The sequence below is a fragment of the Rhinopithecus bieti genome, unplaced genomic scaffold (assembly GCF_001698545.2).
Source record: "Rhinopithecus bieti isolate Rb0 unplaced genomic scaffold, ASM169854v2 scaffold_1234, whole genome shotgun sequence".
Lineage (NCBI taxonomy): Eukaryota > Metazoa > Chordata > Mammalia > Primates > Cercopithecidae > Rhinopithecus > Rhinopithecus bieti.
Genome location: NW_016803318.1, coordinates 192,456 through 209,547, shown reverse-complemented (window position 1 = coordinate 209,547; position 17,092 = coordinate 192,456). Strand labels below are relative to the sequence as shown.

Sequence of the window (17,092 nt, the reverse complement as noted above, 5' to 3'; positions counted from 1 at the left end):
TCTTTACAAAAAATTTAAAAATTAGCCAGGTGTGGTAGGGTGCACCTGTAATCCCAGCTACTCAGGAGGCTGAGGCAGGAGAATTCACTTGAACCAGGGAGGTGGAGGTTGCAGTGAGCCGAGATGGCGCCACTGCATTCCAGCCTGGGTGACAGAGCAAGACTCCGTCTCAAAAAAAGAAAAAAAGCCAGGCGTTGTGGTGGGCGCCCTGTAATCCCAGCTACTTGGGAAGCTAAAGCACCAGAATCGCTTCAACCCAGGAGATGGAGGTTGCAGTGAGCTGGGATCACGCCAGTGCACTCCAGTCTGGGCGGTGGTGCGAGACTCTCAAAACGAAACATCACTCTGGCAGCACTGTAGAGAATGAACTGGTAGGGGCAAGACTATTTGGAGACTTGCAATAATATTTCAGGCAAAATATGAGGAAGGCTTAAACTAGGGCAATGAATGAAGGCTGGAGAGAACATGGGTTTGAGGAAGTTTAAGGAGATAGCATCTGCATACTTGGTTGCCATTTGGGTGAAGTGAAAGAAGGAGAAGTGGTATCGAAAATGTTATTTGGCGTGTTTCGCTTGGAGATAATGAATTCAAAGTGATGCCTGCTGTAACAGGTGTGCACAGTGCTGTAGAGGGTGCTTACAGTTCAGCTTAGGGCTGGTAGGAAGTAACATGTGAGTCCTGAAGTCAGTCGGTCTGGGGGTCATTGTCCTAAACAGAGAAGATAGGAAGGAAATAGGAGCTGAGCATTTAGAGATATTCTTTGTGGTTTAATATTATACCCATGGGTCATCCTCAAAAGATGTGCCCGGATTTCCCGGGGACTTTCGGAAACCCCGCTACCTTCCGACCCCGCGGAACGCTCCAAGGGGAAGCGTCGCTAGACCACCAGAGGGCGCCAGGCGGGCCGCAGCGACCCCAGAGTCGCGTTATGGCCGCGGCGCGGGTACAGCTGCTCTTGTCCGGGCGTCCGGAGTCGGTGAGCTTCGCACGGAGTGTGTGTGGTCTCCTGGAAGCCGGGCCGGGGCTCGGGCCGTGGCCCATTCACTGCAGCTTGAAGCGAGGACGGCTTGTCCTCTCGAGCAGGCCCTTCCCAGGCGCCTCCGCTAGGCTTCCGCTCCAGGTCAGCAGAAAGGGGCCCCAGAGCGGGGAGGGGGGGGCAGTGAAGGGCCGAAGACGGGGACTGAAATCGGGTGGGAACTGGCGGCGAGAACCCCGCCTCCAACGCGCAGGGTAGCCCCATTTTTGAAAGTCACGCCCACCCAGTGCCGCCCCACTTCTGAAGCCTTAACTAGCTGGATTCCTTCTGCCAGCGACCCCCTTTCTGCCCTTTTGCGGCCCTGGACGAGCGGCCCAGGGTTCCTGGGGCTGAGCTGCCCACAGATCGAGGTGTGGACTTGGGTGTGGCCATCATTCTGCAGTCCAGCGACAAGACCGTCTTGCTAACCAGAAGGGCACGCACCCTCAGCGTTTCCCCCAACCTCTGGGTACCCCCGGGTGAGTATTCTGGGGACAAGGCCCCACGTACAGAAAAGAAATTTGCCCTTTCCCCGCAACAATGTTTTCCCCAGTCTCAAAAGGATAAAGTGGGCCCCAAAATGTGGCATCTTCATAGCCACAAGTGACTGCAACTCCGTGTCCACTGGAGGGGAGATAAATGTCAACAGTGAGTGGGCGGTCCCTGGTCAAGACCACCACCATTCACCTACTGGCCCCGCTGTTGTTGCAGGTGGGCACGTGGAACTTGAGGAGGAGGTAACCAGTCAGCTGACCCAACCTGAGCCAAGAGACTCATGCCTAGGAACACCTTGGGTGTGGGCTGAGGGAGGGGCAAGCAGAAGGACTTGGAGGAATCAGGCACTGGCCAATCTGATGTGTCCTCTCTGACTCCCAGCTGCTGGACGGAGGGCTTCGAGAACTTTGGGAAGAGTGTGGACTACACCTGCCCCAGGGCCAGTTCTCTTGGGTCCCTCTGGGTTTATGGGAGGTGAGACAAGGAGCTGGGAGAAGCCCCTCCATATTTAACCAACAGACCTCAACAACTACCCACCAAAGTCCATAGATCAGCCCCTACCTGCCTTGGCTACAAGGGAAACAATAGCACATAAGTGGGCTGGAGTCCCCAAATCCATAACCCTCACCCATGTCCCTGCTGTGTCATCTATACCATCCATGCCCTCAGCTTTTGGCCACCATTTTGTTTCACCCTAAAGCTGTATTGACAAAGTCTCAAAAAGTGCCAGAAAGGGCCGGGTGTGGTGGCTCACACCTGTAATCCCAGCACTTTGGGAGGCCGAGGTGGGTGGATCACGTGAGGTCAGAAGTTCAAGACCAGCCTGGACAACATGGCAAAACCCCGTCTCTACTAAAAATACAAAAATTAGCTGGGCGTGGTGGCAGGTGCCTGTAATCCCAGCTACTCTGGAGGCTGAGGCTGGAGAATCGCTTGAACCCAAGAGGCAGAGGTTGCAGTGAGCCAAGATAACGCCATTGCACGCCAGCCTGGGTGACGAGCGAAACTCCGTCTAAAAAAAAAAAGGAAAAAAGTGACAAAGTTCTCACTTTTGCTGTTTTCTTTTCCTAGTCTGCCTACCCTCCTAGGCTGAGCTGGGGTTTACCCAAATACCATCACATTGTTCTGTATCTACTCGTGATCTCCCAGGAATCACAGCAGCAGCTGCAGGTAGGGCTGGCAGTGAGGGAAGGAAACAGGGCTCAGGGGAGCCCAAGCAACCTGGTTCTGCCTGTGACTGGGAGCTGGGCGGCAGGGGTTGGGGGAGGGGGGTGGTGGTCAGAGATAATCAAGAATATGCAATACCCTTTCCCCTTGCGCCTGCCTTCCTCCATGAAAACTGCAGGTAGGTTTTGATCACGAACAGGCATCCCAGGGAGAGGCAATGACTGAGGGGTCATCATGTCTGACCCCAGGCCCGGATCCAACCAAACCCAAGTGAGGTGAGCGCCCTTATGTGGCTGGCACCAGATGTAGCTGCTGCAGTGGCTGCCACAGAGGATGGGACAGAGACACCCAGACTTCTCCCACAGGACGTACCACCCTCTGTCCTGTAAGTAAGAGCTTCTCCCTCAGCCTCTAATACACCAGCATATTCGTGTTGAGAAGTACAGCGTCTATCCTCTCCTCAGGATGGAATTTGGTGGTGTGGGGAGATTTAAAGAGAGTGGGTCAGGTGATAATTAAGAAGGTCCATGAGATCTAAGACACTGACCATCAAACCCCAAGGATTCGTGCTCTAACTGGCTAGCACTGAAGGTCTAAGTGTCAGTTCTAACAGAGGGGCAAGTCATTTAACCCTCCTTGAACCTGTTTCCTTTCTGCAAATGAGATCAACACCCACCACCTCCTGTGGTAGTTGGGAGGATTCGGGGACCTCACATACATGTAAGTTCTTTGTAAGCTACAAGGCACAGCCCCAACAGGAGTTGTCACTATGCAGTGCACTGGAACTAGAAGAGGATGGAAGAGCCCGACCTCTGGTCCTGCCCATGTCCACCCTGCTGCGGATGATCCCAACCATGGCAGAGGGCAAAGAGAGAGTCAGCACTGGAACCAAGTTTGCCCTCAGGCTCTGGCTGCAACATCTGGGCAGGTAAAAGTGAAAAAGGACTGGAGAGCTCCACAGTACTGGGCTGGAATGGTCCAGTTTTTACAGGCATGCGGTAAAGGAAGGAAGGACAGCCTCTCTGGGATTTCCTCCATGGAACACCCCCACCGTGTAAAAGTGCAGCTCACCTGGACCCAGGGCCAGCAAAGGAAGAATGGAACATGGACCCTCTTCCCCCAAACCAGGGGTCTGGAAAGTGAAGTGTAAAATCCCCTCCCTAGCCCATCTCCGTGACACTCACAGAACATTCACAACCTTTATTATGGGTGAGAGCTTCACCACAACTTTAGGAATAAAAAGTAAAATTACAACATAGGTCCCAGGCCTTGGATGAGCCTGAAAAAGAGGATTGGGAAGGAGGGCACAGGGTCCTCCCACCTCCCTGGAAAGGTGCAGAATGAGCCAGGCCTAACCACAGGGCCATGAGCCTCTAGAAGCTTAGGGCAGAATAAGAAACACTGTGAACTTAAATATATAAATAGAGAGAGACCCAAGCAATAGGCCGGGCCTGACTCCCAAACCACTGGGGGATCATGGCTAAGGCCTTACATCCTCCTCTGTCATACTGGAGTAGGAGGCAGGGGAAGTCATCTTTGGAGTATTTTGGTTTTTCTTATTTATGTACAAAAAAATCCACATCCACAATCCAAAATAAAGTTCTCTGTCCATCTCTGAAACTGCCTGTCTCAGTTTTTCCACCTGTCTGCGTGGCCGAAGGGAAGGGAATGGAATGGACATGAAGAGACAATGGATGTGAAGAAGAAATAGAGCCATGGGTTTGGGGGATAAGAAGAGAGAACATTTGGGGTTCGAGAGGTGCCCCTTTCCCAAGAGGCTCTAGACACAGTAGAGGCTGAGGGTTCAGCCCTTCTCCCAGCTCACATCCCATCCCATTTACCTCCCACTGCCTAGGTTAACATACCCAAAGGAATGTGCCACCATCTAAAGAACATTTCCAAAAACAAACCCCAGTGTCCTTAAAAAGAGGTTAAATATTAACCCTTTGGGTGCTGGCCTTGTCAGGCAGAGATGAAGCCAAAAGTAGGCATCTGTGAAGGTCGGTCTGGCCCTTGGCCAGAGCCAGCAGAGGGATCAGAGTAGCTGGGGTTGGGACTCCACAGCACACTTGCTCAGTGTTGGGGGACAGTGAAGTTTCCATACTCCAAGGAACTCAGTCCAGGGAAATGATGTCTGACCGACAGCCAGTCAAAGAAGGACCTGAGGGTAGGGGTCCTCCATGCCCCTCCCTCAAGGCCCCCCCAGGGGCCACAATGCTGCTGACACGGCCAGGAGGGGGCGCCGGAGTGGCACTGCGGTGGGAGCTCCCCAACGTGGGGGCCAGTGGGCCCAGAAAGTGAGAAGGGGTCCCTCGGTACTGGAAGAAGTGGCCAAGGGCATCCTGTTCATCTAGTGAGGTGATGACGGAGGGGCCATAGTGCTAGGAATAATCAAGGACATAGTTGAAGATCTCATCCTGACTTCCCCTCCCAGTCACTCATCTCAGAAATGCCATATGGGGGCAATCAACCCCTGTGGATCCCAAGGTATTCTCTGAGAAAAGGGAGAGCCTCTCCCTCTTTCCCCTACTTCCCCACACCCTTCCCCTTTCCCTGCCTTGAGAGAGCTCCTCCAACTTGCTAGGTTCTTGGCTTTGTGGGTGTCTGAAATGTGTGGAATGTCCAGTTAGGGCAGGCATGGTGCTCCAAGTGCACACGGGGGTGGGGGTGAGTAGGCCGGGGCAGAATAGTAACAGGGGATCTAGGAAGGAGGCCTAAGTAGGAATCTCAGGAACTACCAGTGGGGCTGAGGAGAGTAATAAGCTACCTACACCCCACTGCCCTCACAGAAAAGCAGATTTACATCCCCAGAGATCATAAGAGAGGGAGGGGTCCCATCAGTGCCTAGAAAGGAAACTTCAGAGATCTGAGACTTTCTGAAGAAAGAACCACTTACCTGACTCTCTGTCTGAAGAAATGAAAATAAATCTAAACCTGGCAAGAAAAGAAAAATCAAAATCAACCTCCTATCTGACCCCTTTACCACCAAAAGACAAAGCACTTTGGACTGTGGCCCCTTGCAGGAGAAGCAGGAAGCTTTAAGAAGGAACAGGGGTTCTAATGTAGCTCTGGGGAGGGTGTGGCAGTGCAGGGTCCATCTTATGATCCATGTCATACCTTGGATATCGGCTCCCAGTGGGAAGGCAGGTGGGTACTCATGTAGTGGGAGACTGGACAGGAAATCCCCACCCAACGCACCCATGGCAGGGCTCCTTAGCACCGAGGATGGCTGGTGGCCAGACGTCAGGACTCTGTGGGTAGAGAAGAGCTGAGGCAGCCAGCAAACCACAGATGCCCTCACCCAGCTCAGGTCCCCAGGTTCCCTCTCTGTCCCCTCCACATTTCTCTTGCCCCAGGCTTTGTCCAATGATCAGAAAGCATTCCTGACTTCTTCCCCTGTCCCTTTTGCTGTAGATTCAGCCTATTTTCTCATACCCTTTGCTTCCAGGTAGGGCCGGGATGGCAGCTGAGGTGACAGAACAGTGCTTCTTGGTAGGGGGCAGATCCTCCTCATCTGATGAACTTTCTATTGTCAAGTCAATAACTTCGACCTTCTTCTTATTCTCCGATGGATTTCCCTCCTGGACTGGGCTGTACTGGAGGCCTGCGGATATTACGAAGACTATGTCTCAGAGAAGAGGCCATCCAAGATTTAGCTTAGCTGGGGAACAGGGGGTCACTCACCATCCAGCCCATACCCTGGCGGGGGGCAAACCTCAGATGCCTCCTTCTTGGGTTTCATTGGGCACCAGGATCCATCTTCCATGAATTGGATCTCATCACAATCTGAACAGGAACTAAGAATCTCCATAAATAAACTGGGGGAGGAGAGAGATGAAAATTCATGGGGCTGGGAAATGAGCAGAACAGTAGCCAGAGAGTTCTATAACTCACCTTCCTGTACCTCAGTTTCCTCATCTGTAAAATAAGGACATTATCCATCCTACTGGACCTCTCTGAGTTGTTGGAATCAAATAACAGAAGGTATGTAAAAGAGCTTTGCAAACTAAGTAACAGGTTTTAAAATAAATACAATCTGAGGCCGGGTGAAGTGGCTCACGCCTGTAATCCCAGCACTTTGGGAGGTAGAGACAGGTGAATCACTTGAGGCTTGGAGTTCAAGACCAGCCTGGCCAACATGGTGAAACCTCATCTCTACTAAAAATACAAAAATTAGCCAGGTGTGGTGGCACATGCCTATAATCCCAGCTACTTGGGAGGCTGAGGCAGGAGAATCACTTGAACCTGGGAGGCAGAGGTTGCAGTAAGGCTAGATCACACCACTGTTCTCCACCTTGGGCAACAGAGCAAGGCTCTGCCTCAAAAAAAAAAAAAAAAAAAAAAAGGCCGGCACTGTGGCTCACGCCTGTAATCACACTTTCAAAGGTCGAGGCGGGTAGATCACCTGAGGTCAGGAGTTCGAGACCAGCCTGGCCAACATGGTGAAATCCCATCTCTACCAAAAATACAAAATTAGCCAGATGTGGCAGCACATGCCTGTAATCCCAGCTACTTGGGAGGCTGAGGCAGGAGAATTGCTTGAACCCGGGAGGCAGAGGTTGCAGTGAGTCGAGATCATAAGACTGTGCCATACCACTCCAGCCTGGGCCAGGCATGGTAGCTCATGCCTGCAATCCCAGCACTTTGGGAGGCCAAGGTGGGAGGATCACTTGGGGCCAGGAGGTCGAGGCTGCAGTGAGCTATGATTGTGCTACTATACTCCAGTCTGGGCAACAGAACAAGACCCTGTCTCAAAAACAGACAAATAAACAAACACAAAAAAAAACTGTCGGGGGGGACTGGGAACAAGAACCATAATGTAGATTCCAAAAAGGGGTTAAGACTAGCAAGATCAAAAGATCAGAACTTCCAGGCCCTCAAAAGAACCTTACTGCAATGCTCAGTGGGAAGTCAGGTAGTTGTTACAGGTGATATACTATGACAGTTCAGTACACCAGCTCTGCCACTTAACAATATAACCTTAAGCAAGATTCAATCTCTCTCGGCCTCAGTTTCCTCATGTGTAATGATACTACCTATCTCATAGGGTTTTTGTTTTCCTTTTTTTTTTTTTTCTGGCTGAGTGTCACTAGCCAATCATAGGATTATTTCTTTTTTTGAGACAGGGTCTCAATCTGTTGCCCAGGCTGGGGTGCAGTAATGCAGTCGTAGCTCATTACAGCCTCAAACTCCTGGGTTCAAACCTTCCTCCCCGCTCAGCCTCCTGAGCAGCTAAGACTACAGTCATGAGCTATTATACCATGTCTGGCTAACTTTCTTAATTTTTTATAGAGAGAGGGTCTTACTATGCTGCCCAGGCTGGTCTCAGATTCCTAGCCTCAAATGATCTTCCCATGTTGGCCTTCCAGTGTTGGAATTACAAATGTGAGCCACTGCACCCAGTCCATAGGGTTATTGTGAGGATTCAAAGAGATAACTCATTTAAAGTACTCAGCAAGATGCCTTGTATATACTAAGTCCTTAATATTGCTCTCCCACTCCACACACACGCACATACACACACACACACACAAATTGGCAAAAGAGATAGATACGGTGAGAACTGGGGTTCATGTGAGAAGTAAGCCATATAAATTAAAAACCCTAAAGGAGGTGGTGGCTAAAAAAGAAATGGCCGGGCGCAGTGGCTCAAGCCTGTAATCCCAGCACTTTGGGAGGCCGAGACGGGCGGATCACGAGGTCAGGAGATCGAGACCATCCTGGATAACACGGTGAAACCCCGTCTATCCTAAAAAAAAATACAAAAAAAGCTAGACCGGGCGAGGAGGCGGGCGCCTGTAGGCCCAGCTACTTGGGAGGCCTGAGCAGTGAAGAATGGCTGTGACCCGGCGAGGCGGAGCTTGCAGTGAGCTGAGATTCCGGCCACTGCACTCCAGCTCGGGCGCAGAGCAAGACTTCTGTCTCAAAAAAAAAAAAAAAAAAAAAAAAAGAAATATAGACTGGGCATGGTGTCTCACACCTGTAATCCCAGCACTTTGGGAGGCCGAGGTGGACAGATCACCTGAGGTCAGGAGTTCAAGACCAGCCTGGCCAACATGGTGAAACCCCGTCTCTACTAAAGATATAAAAATTAGCCAGGCGTGGTGGCACGCACCTGTAATCCCAGCTACTCAGGAGGCTGAGGCAGAAGAATCGCCTGAACCCAGGAGGTGGAGGTTGCAGTGAGCCAAGATTGCACCACTGCACTCCAGCCTGAGCAACAGAGTAAGACTCCATCTCAAAAAAAAAAAAAAAAAAAAAAAAGAAAAGAAATAACAAAGAAAAGAGGGTCCTAGTGGATGTCCTAGGTAAGAGGAAGCAAAATGGCCCTACCCATCAATGATAAGAGATTCATAGGGAGCCTTCTTGTCACACACAGGACATGTCCACGTGGGCTTCTTCTCATTCATCTGTAGATAAAGGGCAGCATCGAAGCTCTGCAGGTGGGCGCAGGTGAGGGCACGACAAGGGACAGTGAGGCGCATCTTCCCTAGCTGAGGAGAAGTAATTTCTCTTGTCAGAGGCTCCACTCTGGTTTCATCCCAGAAAACTTCACTCCAGTATTCCTAGGAACCCTCATCAAAGTCCACAAGCTAAACCCAACTCCCTTCCCACCCTGTTCCCTTCTCCCCTTTTACCCACCGGGCACATGAGTGACACCCGGAGACTCGTAGTGGCCACCTCACTGTCAGGATCAGCAGTCAATTTCTCCTTGACTGAAACAAAAGTGAGGCCAGAGCCATGGGGTCAGCAAGGCTGAAGGAAGCCCAGGAGCTGGTAAGGCCAGGAACAGATGGCTCTGGCTGAGAGGGTGCTGGGTGGAGTGTCTTTGGGGGCCAGTGGGACGTCACATGGAGCGGTCTGGGATATGGATGATAAAGGCTGGGTGTAGGGATTTTCCCATCCCTGAAGATGCTTAAACATAGCCGGGTGACACTCTGGCTACGTTAGAGATGATGTGGAGGAGTTGAAGCATCATGTGAGGGTTAGATTAGAGGATCCCTAAGATTCTTTCCAGTCCAGAGAGCCCATATTCTAGCACGGCTGGAGTTAGGGACTGTGAGGTGCAAAGCAGATACATAAATGGAAATGCAAGGGTGTCACTCACTGCCTGGGAGTGGTCCAACTTCAACTATAAAGACTGGAAGACTGGTCAGGGGTAGAGGGGGAGGGATGCGGTTCATGTGAGAAGGGAAGTAAGTTGTCAAAAAAGAGGTATGGGTTTAATTATGAAGACTGGAGGGCCAGGAAGACTTGGATCCAGATCAGGTGAGGAAGAGAGGAAAGACGTTACTCACTCAGTGCCCGCGAGTGGTCTGGGTTCCGGATACCCTTTGCTCTAAGTTTTTGTAGAAGGGTTCCTGCAGTCAACTGCCTCACCAGGTACACAGACAAGGAGTAATTCTACTTGGAGGTAGGGGGTAGACAATTAGCCTCTGCTTCTCATACCACCACTGCCCACTTTTGTTCCATGAGGACCAGAGACAGACCCATAAAGAGAAAAATGCTTCCCCAACCCAGGACACTGGATGGTTCCCCTTCACCCTCAGCAGGCTTTTCCAGGCACCCTGCTTTAGCTGTGCTCACCCGTCCGAACTCAGATGACCAATTGACCACAATGGTGTTGGGAACAGTGGCTGAGAGTCGAGCCAGAGGTGTGATGTTGATGGGGCGGCTGGGCCTCTTGGGCTCAGCCCCATTCTTGGTTGGGGGAAGGTAACCCTGGAGAAGGGAGGGACCGGTCAGTGGAGAAGTGGCTCTGGGAAGGGGCTCTGCTCTTTCAACAAAGGATATCTTGTCTCGGGTTATTCACTCACTGGAGGGAAGGCCAACTCCCTCACTCACTGACCAAGGGGATGGAGGCCCATTCAGTGGCTCACAAAACTGGAGCACTGTCTCGGGCTGTGTGTGGGGTTCACTCCTGGGGAGAAAAAAGGAACCCACTCACTGAGTCCCTGAGGAGGAGGAATAAGGATGCCTCACCTTTTCCAACTCTCAGCTCTGGGGTCATGACTTATAAGTCTCTCTGGCCAGGTGCAGTGGCTCACGCCTGTAATCCCAGCACTTTAGGAAGCTGAGGTGGGCAGATCACCTAAGGTCAGGAGTTCGAGACCAGCCTGGCTAACATGGTAAAACCCCGTCTCTACTAAAAATATAAAAATTAGCCGGGCAGGGTGGCGGGCACCTGTAATCCCAGCTACTTGGGAGGCTGAGGCAAGAGAATCGCTTGAACTCAGGAGACAGCAGTTGCAGTGAGCCAATATCGCGCCACTGCACTCCAGCCTGGGTGACAGAGCAAGCCCTCTGTTTCAAAAAAAAAAAAAAAAAAGAAGTCTTTCTTAAATCTCGGGTTGAACTAATGTCCTCCTCCGAGTTCTCACAGAACCTTTGTTCAGCCCTATCTTAATACTCTTGAGATGATACTGATTCAGTCAGTAAACTGAGCACCTACTATGTGCCACGCACTGTGCTAGGCACACCTCTTTCAGAACAGGTTTGTAGTTAATATTTATGAACTGAAACGGAAAGGGATTACTGACAGAAGAAGGGGAGAGCATTTACCGGCAGGGGGCACAGTTTCCCATTGACCTTGACAAAGAGGTTGGGGGGAAAATAATCTTCCTGGGGGCAGCTGGTCTCACAGAGACAGAACCTGGTAAGAGATGAGAAAGGAAGAAAGACTGGGAAGAAATTTCTTTAGCTGAATCTGGCAGAGACAGGGAACCCCAGAAAATCAGTCATAGATGTCTGTAGCCCTCAGCATCCAACAAGAGTCCCAGGGCTGCAGTAGGCAGTGGCAGAGCAGTGACATCTTGTAAGGGTATCTGTCATACTCCTACTTCACTCCTACCCCTAATGGGTACCCAGCATAAGGAGGATGAACTCACCTTAGCTGCACCTGTATGGTATAATCACATTTCGCTCCTGGCAGAACCTCTCTGTAACAGGGAGGGAGACGAAGAGATGTCAGCATGTAGCCCCCAGAGGGCAGGGGTGAACGCACAGAGAGGCTGAAAGTTAGATGTCCGGAGGATAGAGAAGAGACACACAAAAGAATGAGAGACAAGTAGGTACAGGAGGATGGATAGGGAAAAGCGCAGGGCAGAAGAGAAGAAAGTCAGAAAGCAGAGTCCAGGGGTAACCCCCCAGGGATGAAGGAGGAAGACTGGAAGAGATGTACCTGGATGTAAGAATCTGCTGCACTTGCTGGGGTGTGAGGGCAAAGGTAAAGTGCGCTTCCTCAAACCGCTGGCTAGAAGTGGATGCTGAGGACAGAAAGGGGCAGTTATTCCAAGCCCATGCACAGGCAGCCACAGAAATCACCCCCATCCCAGGTCGCTGATCCCATAGGACTAAAGCCTAAGAAATGTTTAGGGAACAGGTAGGGAGTCCAGAAGACTAAGGGACCACAAAGAGCCATACCAAGGGTGGTGGGCCGGATGAGCTCCCCGTAGACTTCATAGAAGGGCAATGGTTTCATGGTGACATCAGGGTGCACAGGCTGGGGCAGAGGGGGGTGCATGTCCACCTCACGCTTGGGGCCCAGCAGGGTGCCAGGGGCCAAGAGGGTTGGGGGAATGGGAGCTAGAGGACCAGGGGAGCCTACAGGAGAGGTGCCAGGGGGCAAAGAGAGAAGGGAGAGATCAGAGGGCCCCAGGGTCTTCCGGGGAAAGCGTCGTCGGTACAGCTCTTTGATCTTCATCTGGACGCTAGGGGCACAGCTGGACTTCAGGAGGTGCAGGGCCTTGGCCAGGAGCTCGTGCTTCCGCCCACTCTTGTTCCGGCCAGCAAAGCCAAGAAGCACCTGAAGCTCAGACACCCGGAAACTCATCACCATGTGCTGTGGAGAAGAACAGAGAAGCTTGAGAATCCTCCCTTGCACAGGCCTGCCCTGCCAAGACATGGGCTGAGCTACCAGGTGGGCAGTGCCTTTTTCCCTCCAGCACTAACGGGAAAGATGATGCTTCACAGCTAGTGGATTACTGCCAGGTAGTCAACCTATCCAAAGGGACATCTCAGTCCCACTTTAGCAACCATCAGGTCAGCATCATCACCACCCCCCGCCCACCCCAAGCTTGAGCAACACTGTCTATCTCCCCAGGCCTGGAAGTGGCCAGAGTGGGGCAGGGAATGGCAGACAGCAAGCCACGCTCAGACACACCTCCAAGTTCATACAGCCTTCCGCCTCCATCCCTGCCTCTAGTCTGGACTCTCCTTTAAGCTGCTTATCTCCTCTCTTGCCCTTTCTCAGATTCTCAAACTCATCCCAGCCTCCTGGGAAGAGGATAGGAGACAGGGAGGAGGGAGAGACAAGAGGATTCAAGCCAGACAGCCCCACGGGGAAGAAAGGGGCCAGGTGGCTGGAGGATTGTGCCCTTCAGCCCACCCCTCCAAACCACCTTAATTCCTCGACTATTTCCCCCAAGCCTCTGAAGCTTCTGTGGGCCGGGGTTATCAGGTCAGGGTTCAATGCTCATTACTCCCCTAGATCCTTTCTTGGAATCATTTATATAACCGCCCCCTCCCCACAACTTAGTCCTATTTTTCTGGAAGGGAAACAGGACCAAAACTTAGGTTGAGGAGATTAACAGTGATTCACTGAGTCCAAGTATCCTGCCTGTTTACTCTATCTGCCAGGAACCATTATCTGGCGTCTCTCCTACATAGAGAAAATAATACTCCTGTACAACCTACAGCCCCTCTACACGGGTGGAAGAGGAGAGGGCAGAGGTCTAAACAGAGACCCTGGGTGAATGAAGGAAAAGCCTCTGAGTCAGGGCACAGAATTGCAAATTCCCTGAAGGTAGCTGGGCCCAGTGGCTAGACCTCCAGACTGCCCAGGACCATAGCTCCATTTCAAAGGGCAGAAGAAAACCAGGAGGCATGGAGATGAACTCGGTGGTTTAAGGTTCTATATGAGATGTCCTCAGACGTGGTCACCCTCCAAACTCTGTGTGGCAGAAGGAGGGGAGCGCTCTCCTTAGAGGGAGGACTCCCTTCTGTGAATCTCTGGGAGATCCTGTCATGGGCAGGGCTTGCTAGCCCTACACAGTTCTTCGCACAGGAGGCTTTGTCTTGGACCCCTTTTGTGGAATGTGATGAGAAACTTGCTCCTCTTTCTCCCCATCTTTATCTCCTCTGTCCTGTCTTATTTTTTCCATTAGCTTTCCCTATAACTTCCCTCCTTTCTATCCCATAGTTTCACATGCCTCTGCCTCTGCCCAAACACCGCGATTCACTAAGGCAGGACCTTCCTCTGAGCCTCCAGGATGCTTCTGCCCCACCCCTCGAGGTATCGGCCCGCACAGCCCCGCCCCCTGCATCTCAGCCGCCTACTGGTATTTCCCAAAGCTCGGATGCCGAGAGTAGCCCCAAAGACCCTACCCTTTCAGCTGCCTTTTCCCCGGAGCCTCCCCTACATCTGCCCCGCGGTCCCATCCCTGCATCTGCCCCCTACTGTCGCATCTCTTGGCCTCGATCGACTAGCCCCCAGTGCCTGTATAGCAGCTTTTCCCCTGGCCCTACCCCAACAACTGCCCCTACTACTAAATCCGACTTCTACCCTTCGTCCCCGCCCCTGCGCCTCAACCCCAACAGCTGCAATTCCCCTCGGCCCCACCCCTACATCTGCCCCGCAGCCCCGCCCCCGGAGCCCCGCCGCAGCCCCTTCCTCGCTCTCAGCCACTTCTTTCCCATCCTCAGCAGCCCGTGCCTGCCACGTCGTCGGCGCCCACCCGAGCCCCGGCACCCAGTCTCGGTCGCTTCCCGGACACGGCGTACCGCCGGAATCAGTCCAGATGGGGATGGGGGAGGGGGCCGGTACCTTTAATTCGCCCAGCTCCGCCATCTTGAGACATCGCAGGCGCCCTAGCCGGAGCCGGAGCTCAGGCCCAGGGACCGGCGCACAACTCTCCACCCTGGCGCCGGCCGCAAATACCGCCTGCTCCGCCCCGTCCGGCCCCCTATACCTCCCCTTCCCGGCCCCGCCCGCCTGGCTTCAGACTAGCCCCAGCCTGAGCCCCTCCCTCCACAGCGGACCCAGCAGCTACACGTCTGCTGCCGGTTGGCAGGACGCGTAGCCCCAGAGGGAGTTTATGGCCCCCAAGATCGCGGGGTCCCCTAGGGCAACGAAGAGGAGGCGGGCCCGAAGTGCCTGGTGGAGGGGGGCTTTGCCACGGCAGAGTTGGGAGGGGACAAGCTTTTAGGGAGCCAAAGATACTTGAAAGATGGAGGGAAAGTATCGGGAACTGCTAGAGCTCAGAGAAATGGGGGAGGGGGTAGCAAAGTTGGAGCGCAAACCCTCATCTCCATCTCTACATAAGTTTAAGCAACTAAAATCGAGAGGTCTTCCAACTCGGGAAATGGGCGAGCGCTGATCCGTCTTAGGGAAGCCGTGGAGTCGGCATTCAGTTCAAGAGAGCTATGCTCAATTCACCCTCTCCTCCTCCCCCCCACACCAACTACAATGCAGCTCGTGGTCCGATCGTAGGACTCAGCAGCAAAAAAAGTTTGGTGCGGGGAGCGGGACTTACCAGCACAGTTGTGGGAAATGGAGAGAGGGTTCGGGAGGCTCAGAGGGCGGGCTGGAGAGGTGGGGGCATGGGGCTCGGCGCCGCTCCTGCTGTCCGCACGGCAGAAGTTCGGTCCAGCGGCCGGACGCGGCGGCCGCGGCTCCGCCCGGGCCGGAGCTCCGCCCGGCCTAGCGCTCGGGCTGGGGCCGCCCCCTCCACGGGAAGCCCGCCAGGACGGCCGAGAGGGAAGGGAGGCGGAGCTCGGGCGAGAAAGGGAGGGACTCAGAGCCCGGCGCTGGAGCGATTAACTCCTGGTGTGAGTGGATCTGGAGAGATGAGATTCTTGGATCCCATCATTCTCACTACCTCTATGACCCCTCACGCTTATGTGTGGGATTGGGGTGGTGGCACGCGGCTGCTAAGGCCGTGTGAACCAGGTGTCTGACCGTATAAAGCAGTCTTCCTTGAAATGACAACTGTCTCTCCCTAGGGCAAAGCCTGGGCTACTGAATCCAGAGTGTACCTAACAGTAACTATTCCAGATACCCGTGCACAATACCTCCACCAGAGCCCCCATACCTTTGGCGTAGCTGAAGATGAACAGAGGGGTTTTCTTGCCAACAAAAGGGATCTTTCTGTCCCTCTCTGAACTACCTACTCACTCTCCTTCCTCCAAAGCCTTGGACCCTCCAGAGGCCCCATCCCAACCAAGCTGATCACTCACATGCAGGCCCCACATTAAATCTGTTTGTTTCCATGGAGATACCTATTTATTTATTTATTTATTTATTTATTTATTTATTTATGTTGAGACGGAGTCTTACTCTGTCACCCAGGCTGGGGTGCAGTGGCGCAACTTGTCTCACTATAACCTCCGCCTCCCGGGTTCAAGCAATTCTCCTGCCTCAGCCTCCCGAATAGCTGAGATTACAGGCCTGCGTCACCACGCCCGGCTAATTTTGTATTTTTAGTAGAGACAGGGTTTCACCATATTGGTCAGGCTGGTCTCAAACTCCTGACCTCGTGATCCATCCGCCTGGCCTCAGCCGCCCAAAGTGCTGGGATTACAGGCGTGAGCCGCCATGCCTGGCCCAGAAAATACCAACTTAAGGGAAATGTACCCTTACTACATATTGAGAAACTCACAGCATTTTATAGTTGGCTGCATATTTGTTCAATAAATATTTGAGTGCTTATCAGGGATCATTAGGTGCTGAGGACATAAAAGCCTTGCAGGAGTTCACAGTCTAGCAGCAGGGACAAGACATGTTAAACCTATAATAAGCATACCAAAAAAAGTTCTTTGATAAATAGGAAGAAGCCTTTTATTTAGCTTAAGTCTTCAGTATAATCCTCCTCCTAAGACCCTACCCAGGCCAAAGATTGAAGGTTCCAGCCTACCAATATTCCCAGGCACCTGTTGAACTGGAACTAGGCCCAATGACTTTGTGGTTTTTGTCCCTAGGGAAGATGCCACCCTCTCCTAACACTCAGGTTCTTCCCGTGCTGCTTTGCTACCCAAATTGGTGAGCACTTCAGGCTAAACTTAGACTCAACTAATTCTAAATTCCAGCTGCTCCCCTCCAACACCTGAGTCTTCATCAGGTCCTGAGATCTTTTTTGCTGTTGTTCTGTTCAGTTTTCTAGATCAAAAGTTACTAGAGTTTGTATTTCTGGGAATTTTCAGTAGTTGCAGGGTGAGAAAGGTAGGGAGGATAATTAAAAAGAGACAAAGCGGGGACATTTGGGAAGTGATGGATATGTTCATTATCTTGATTGTGTAATGGTTTTACGGGTGTATTACATATGAAAACATCAAATTGTATACTTCAAATATATGCATTTTACATGGAGATACATATAGGCATATATCAATTGTACGTCAATAAAGCTGTAAATGCTG

The 17,092-nt window shown here is 52.2% G+C and overlaps 2 protein-coding genes across 5 annotated transcripts; one reads left to right on the top strand and one right to left on the bottom strand.

Moving 5' to 3' along the window:
* Nucleotides 1–246: 246 nt before the first annotated feature.
* NUDT17 (nudix hydrolase 17) lies at nt 247–4,297 on the top strand. Its single transcript, XM_017875013.1, has 8 exons — nt 247–1,120; nt 1,311–1,494; nt 1,727–1,752; nt 1,892–1,984; nt 2,582–2,680; nt 2,926–3,062; nt 3,453–3,604; nt 3,717–4,297. The coding sequence occupies exons 1-8, from the start codon at nt 782–784 to the stop codon at nt 3,818–3,820; spliced, it is 1,134 nt and encodes a 377-aa protein (XP_017730502.1). The 5' UTR covers nt 247–781; the 3' UTR covers nt 3,821–4,297.
* PIAS3 (protein inhibitor of activated STAT 3) lies at nt 3,863–15,405 on the bottom strand. Of its 4 annotated transcripts, none has more exons than XR_001886169.1 (14): nt 12,840–12,947; nt 12,101–12,518; nt 11,859–11,943; nt 11,566–11,616; nt 11,240–11,330; nt 10,265–10,399; nt 9,976–10,081; nt 9,320–9,393; nt 9,011–9,171; nt 6,393–6,495; nt 6,113–6,281; nt 5,795–5,928; nt 5,574–5,611; nt 3,863–5,058 (listed from the first exon to the last, which is right to left on the bottom strand). XR_001886169.1 is itself a non-coding variant. In XM_017874965.1 (14 exons), the coding sequence occupies exons 2-14, from the start codon at nt 12,513–12,515 to the stop codon at nt 4,792–4,794; spliced, it is 1,860 nt and encodes a 619-aa protein (XP_017730454.1). In that variant the 5' UTR covers nt 12,516–12,518; nt 15,211–15,405; the 3' UTR covers nt 3,863–4,791. The 4 variants fall into 4 exon arrangements, 3 of the variants coding, with proteins under 3 accessions (XP_017730454.1, XP_017730443.1, XP_017730434.1); XM_017874965.1 differs by lacking the exon at nt 12,840–12,947 and adding an exon at nt 15,211–15,405 and having other exon boundaries at nt 6,362–6,495; XM_017874954.1 differs by lacking the exon at nt 12,840–12,947 and adding an exon at nt 14,502–14,613 and having other exon boundaries at nt 6,362–6,495.
* Between the last annotated feature and the right edge of the window lie 1,687 nt (nt 15,406–17,092).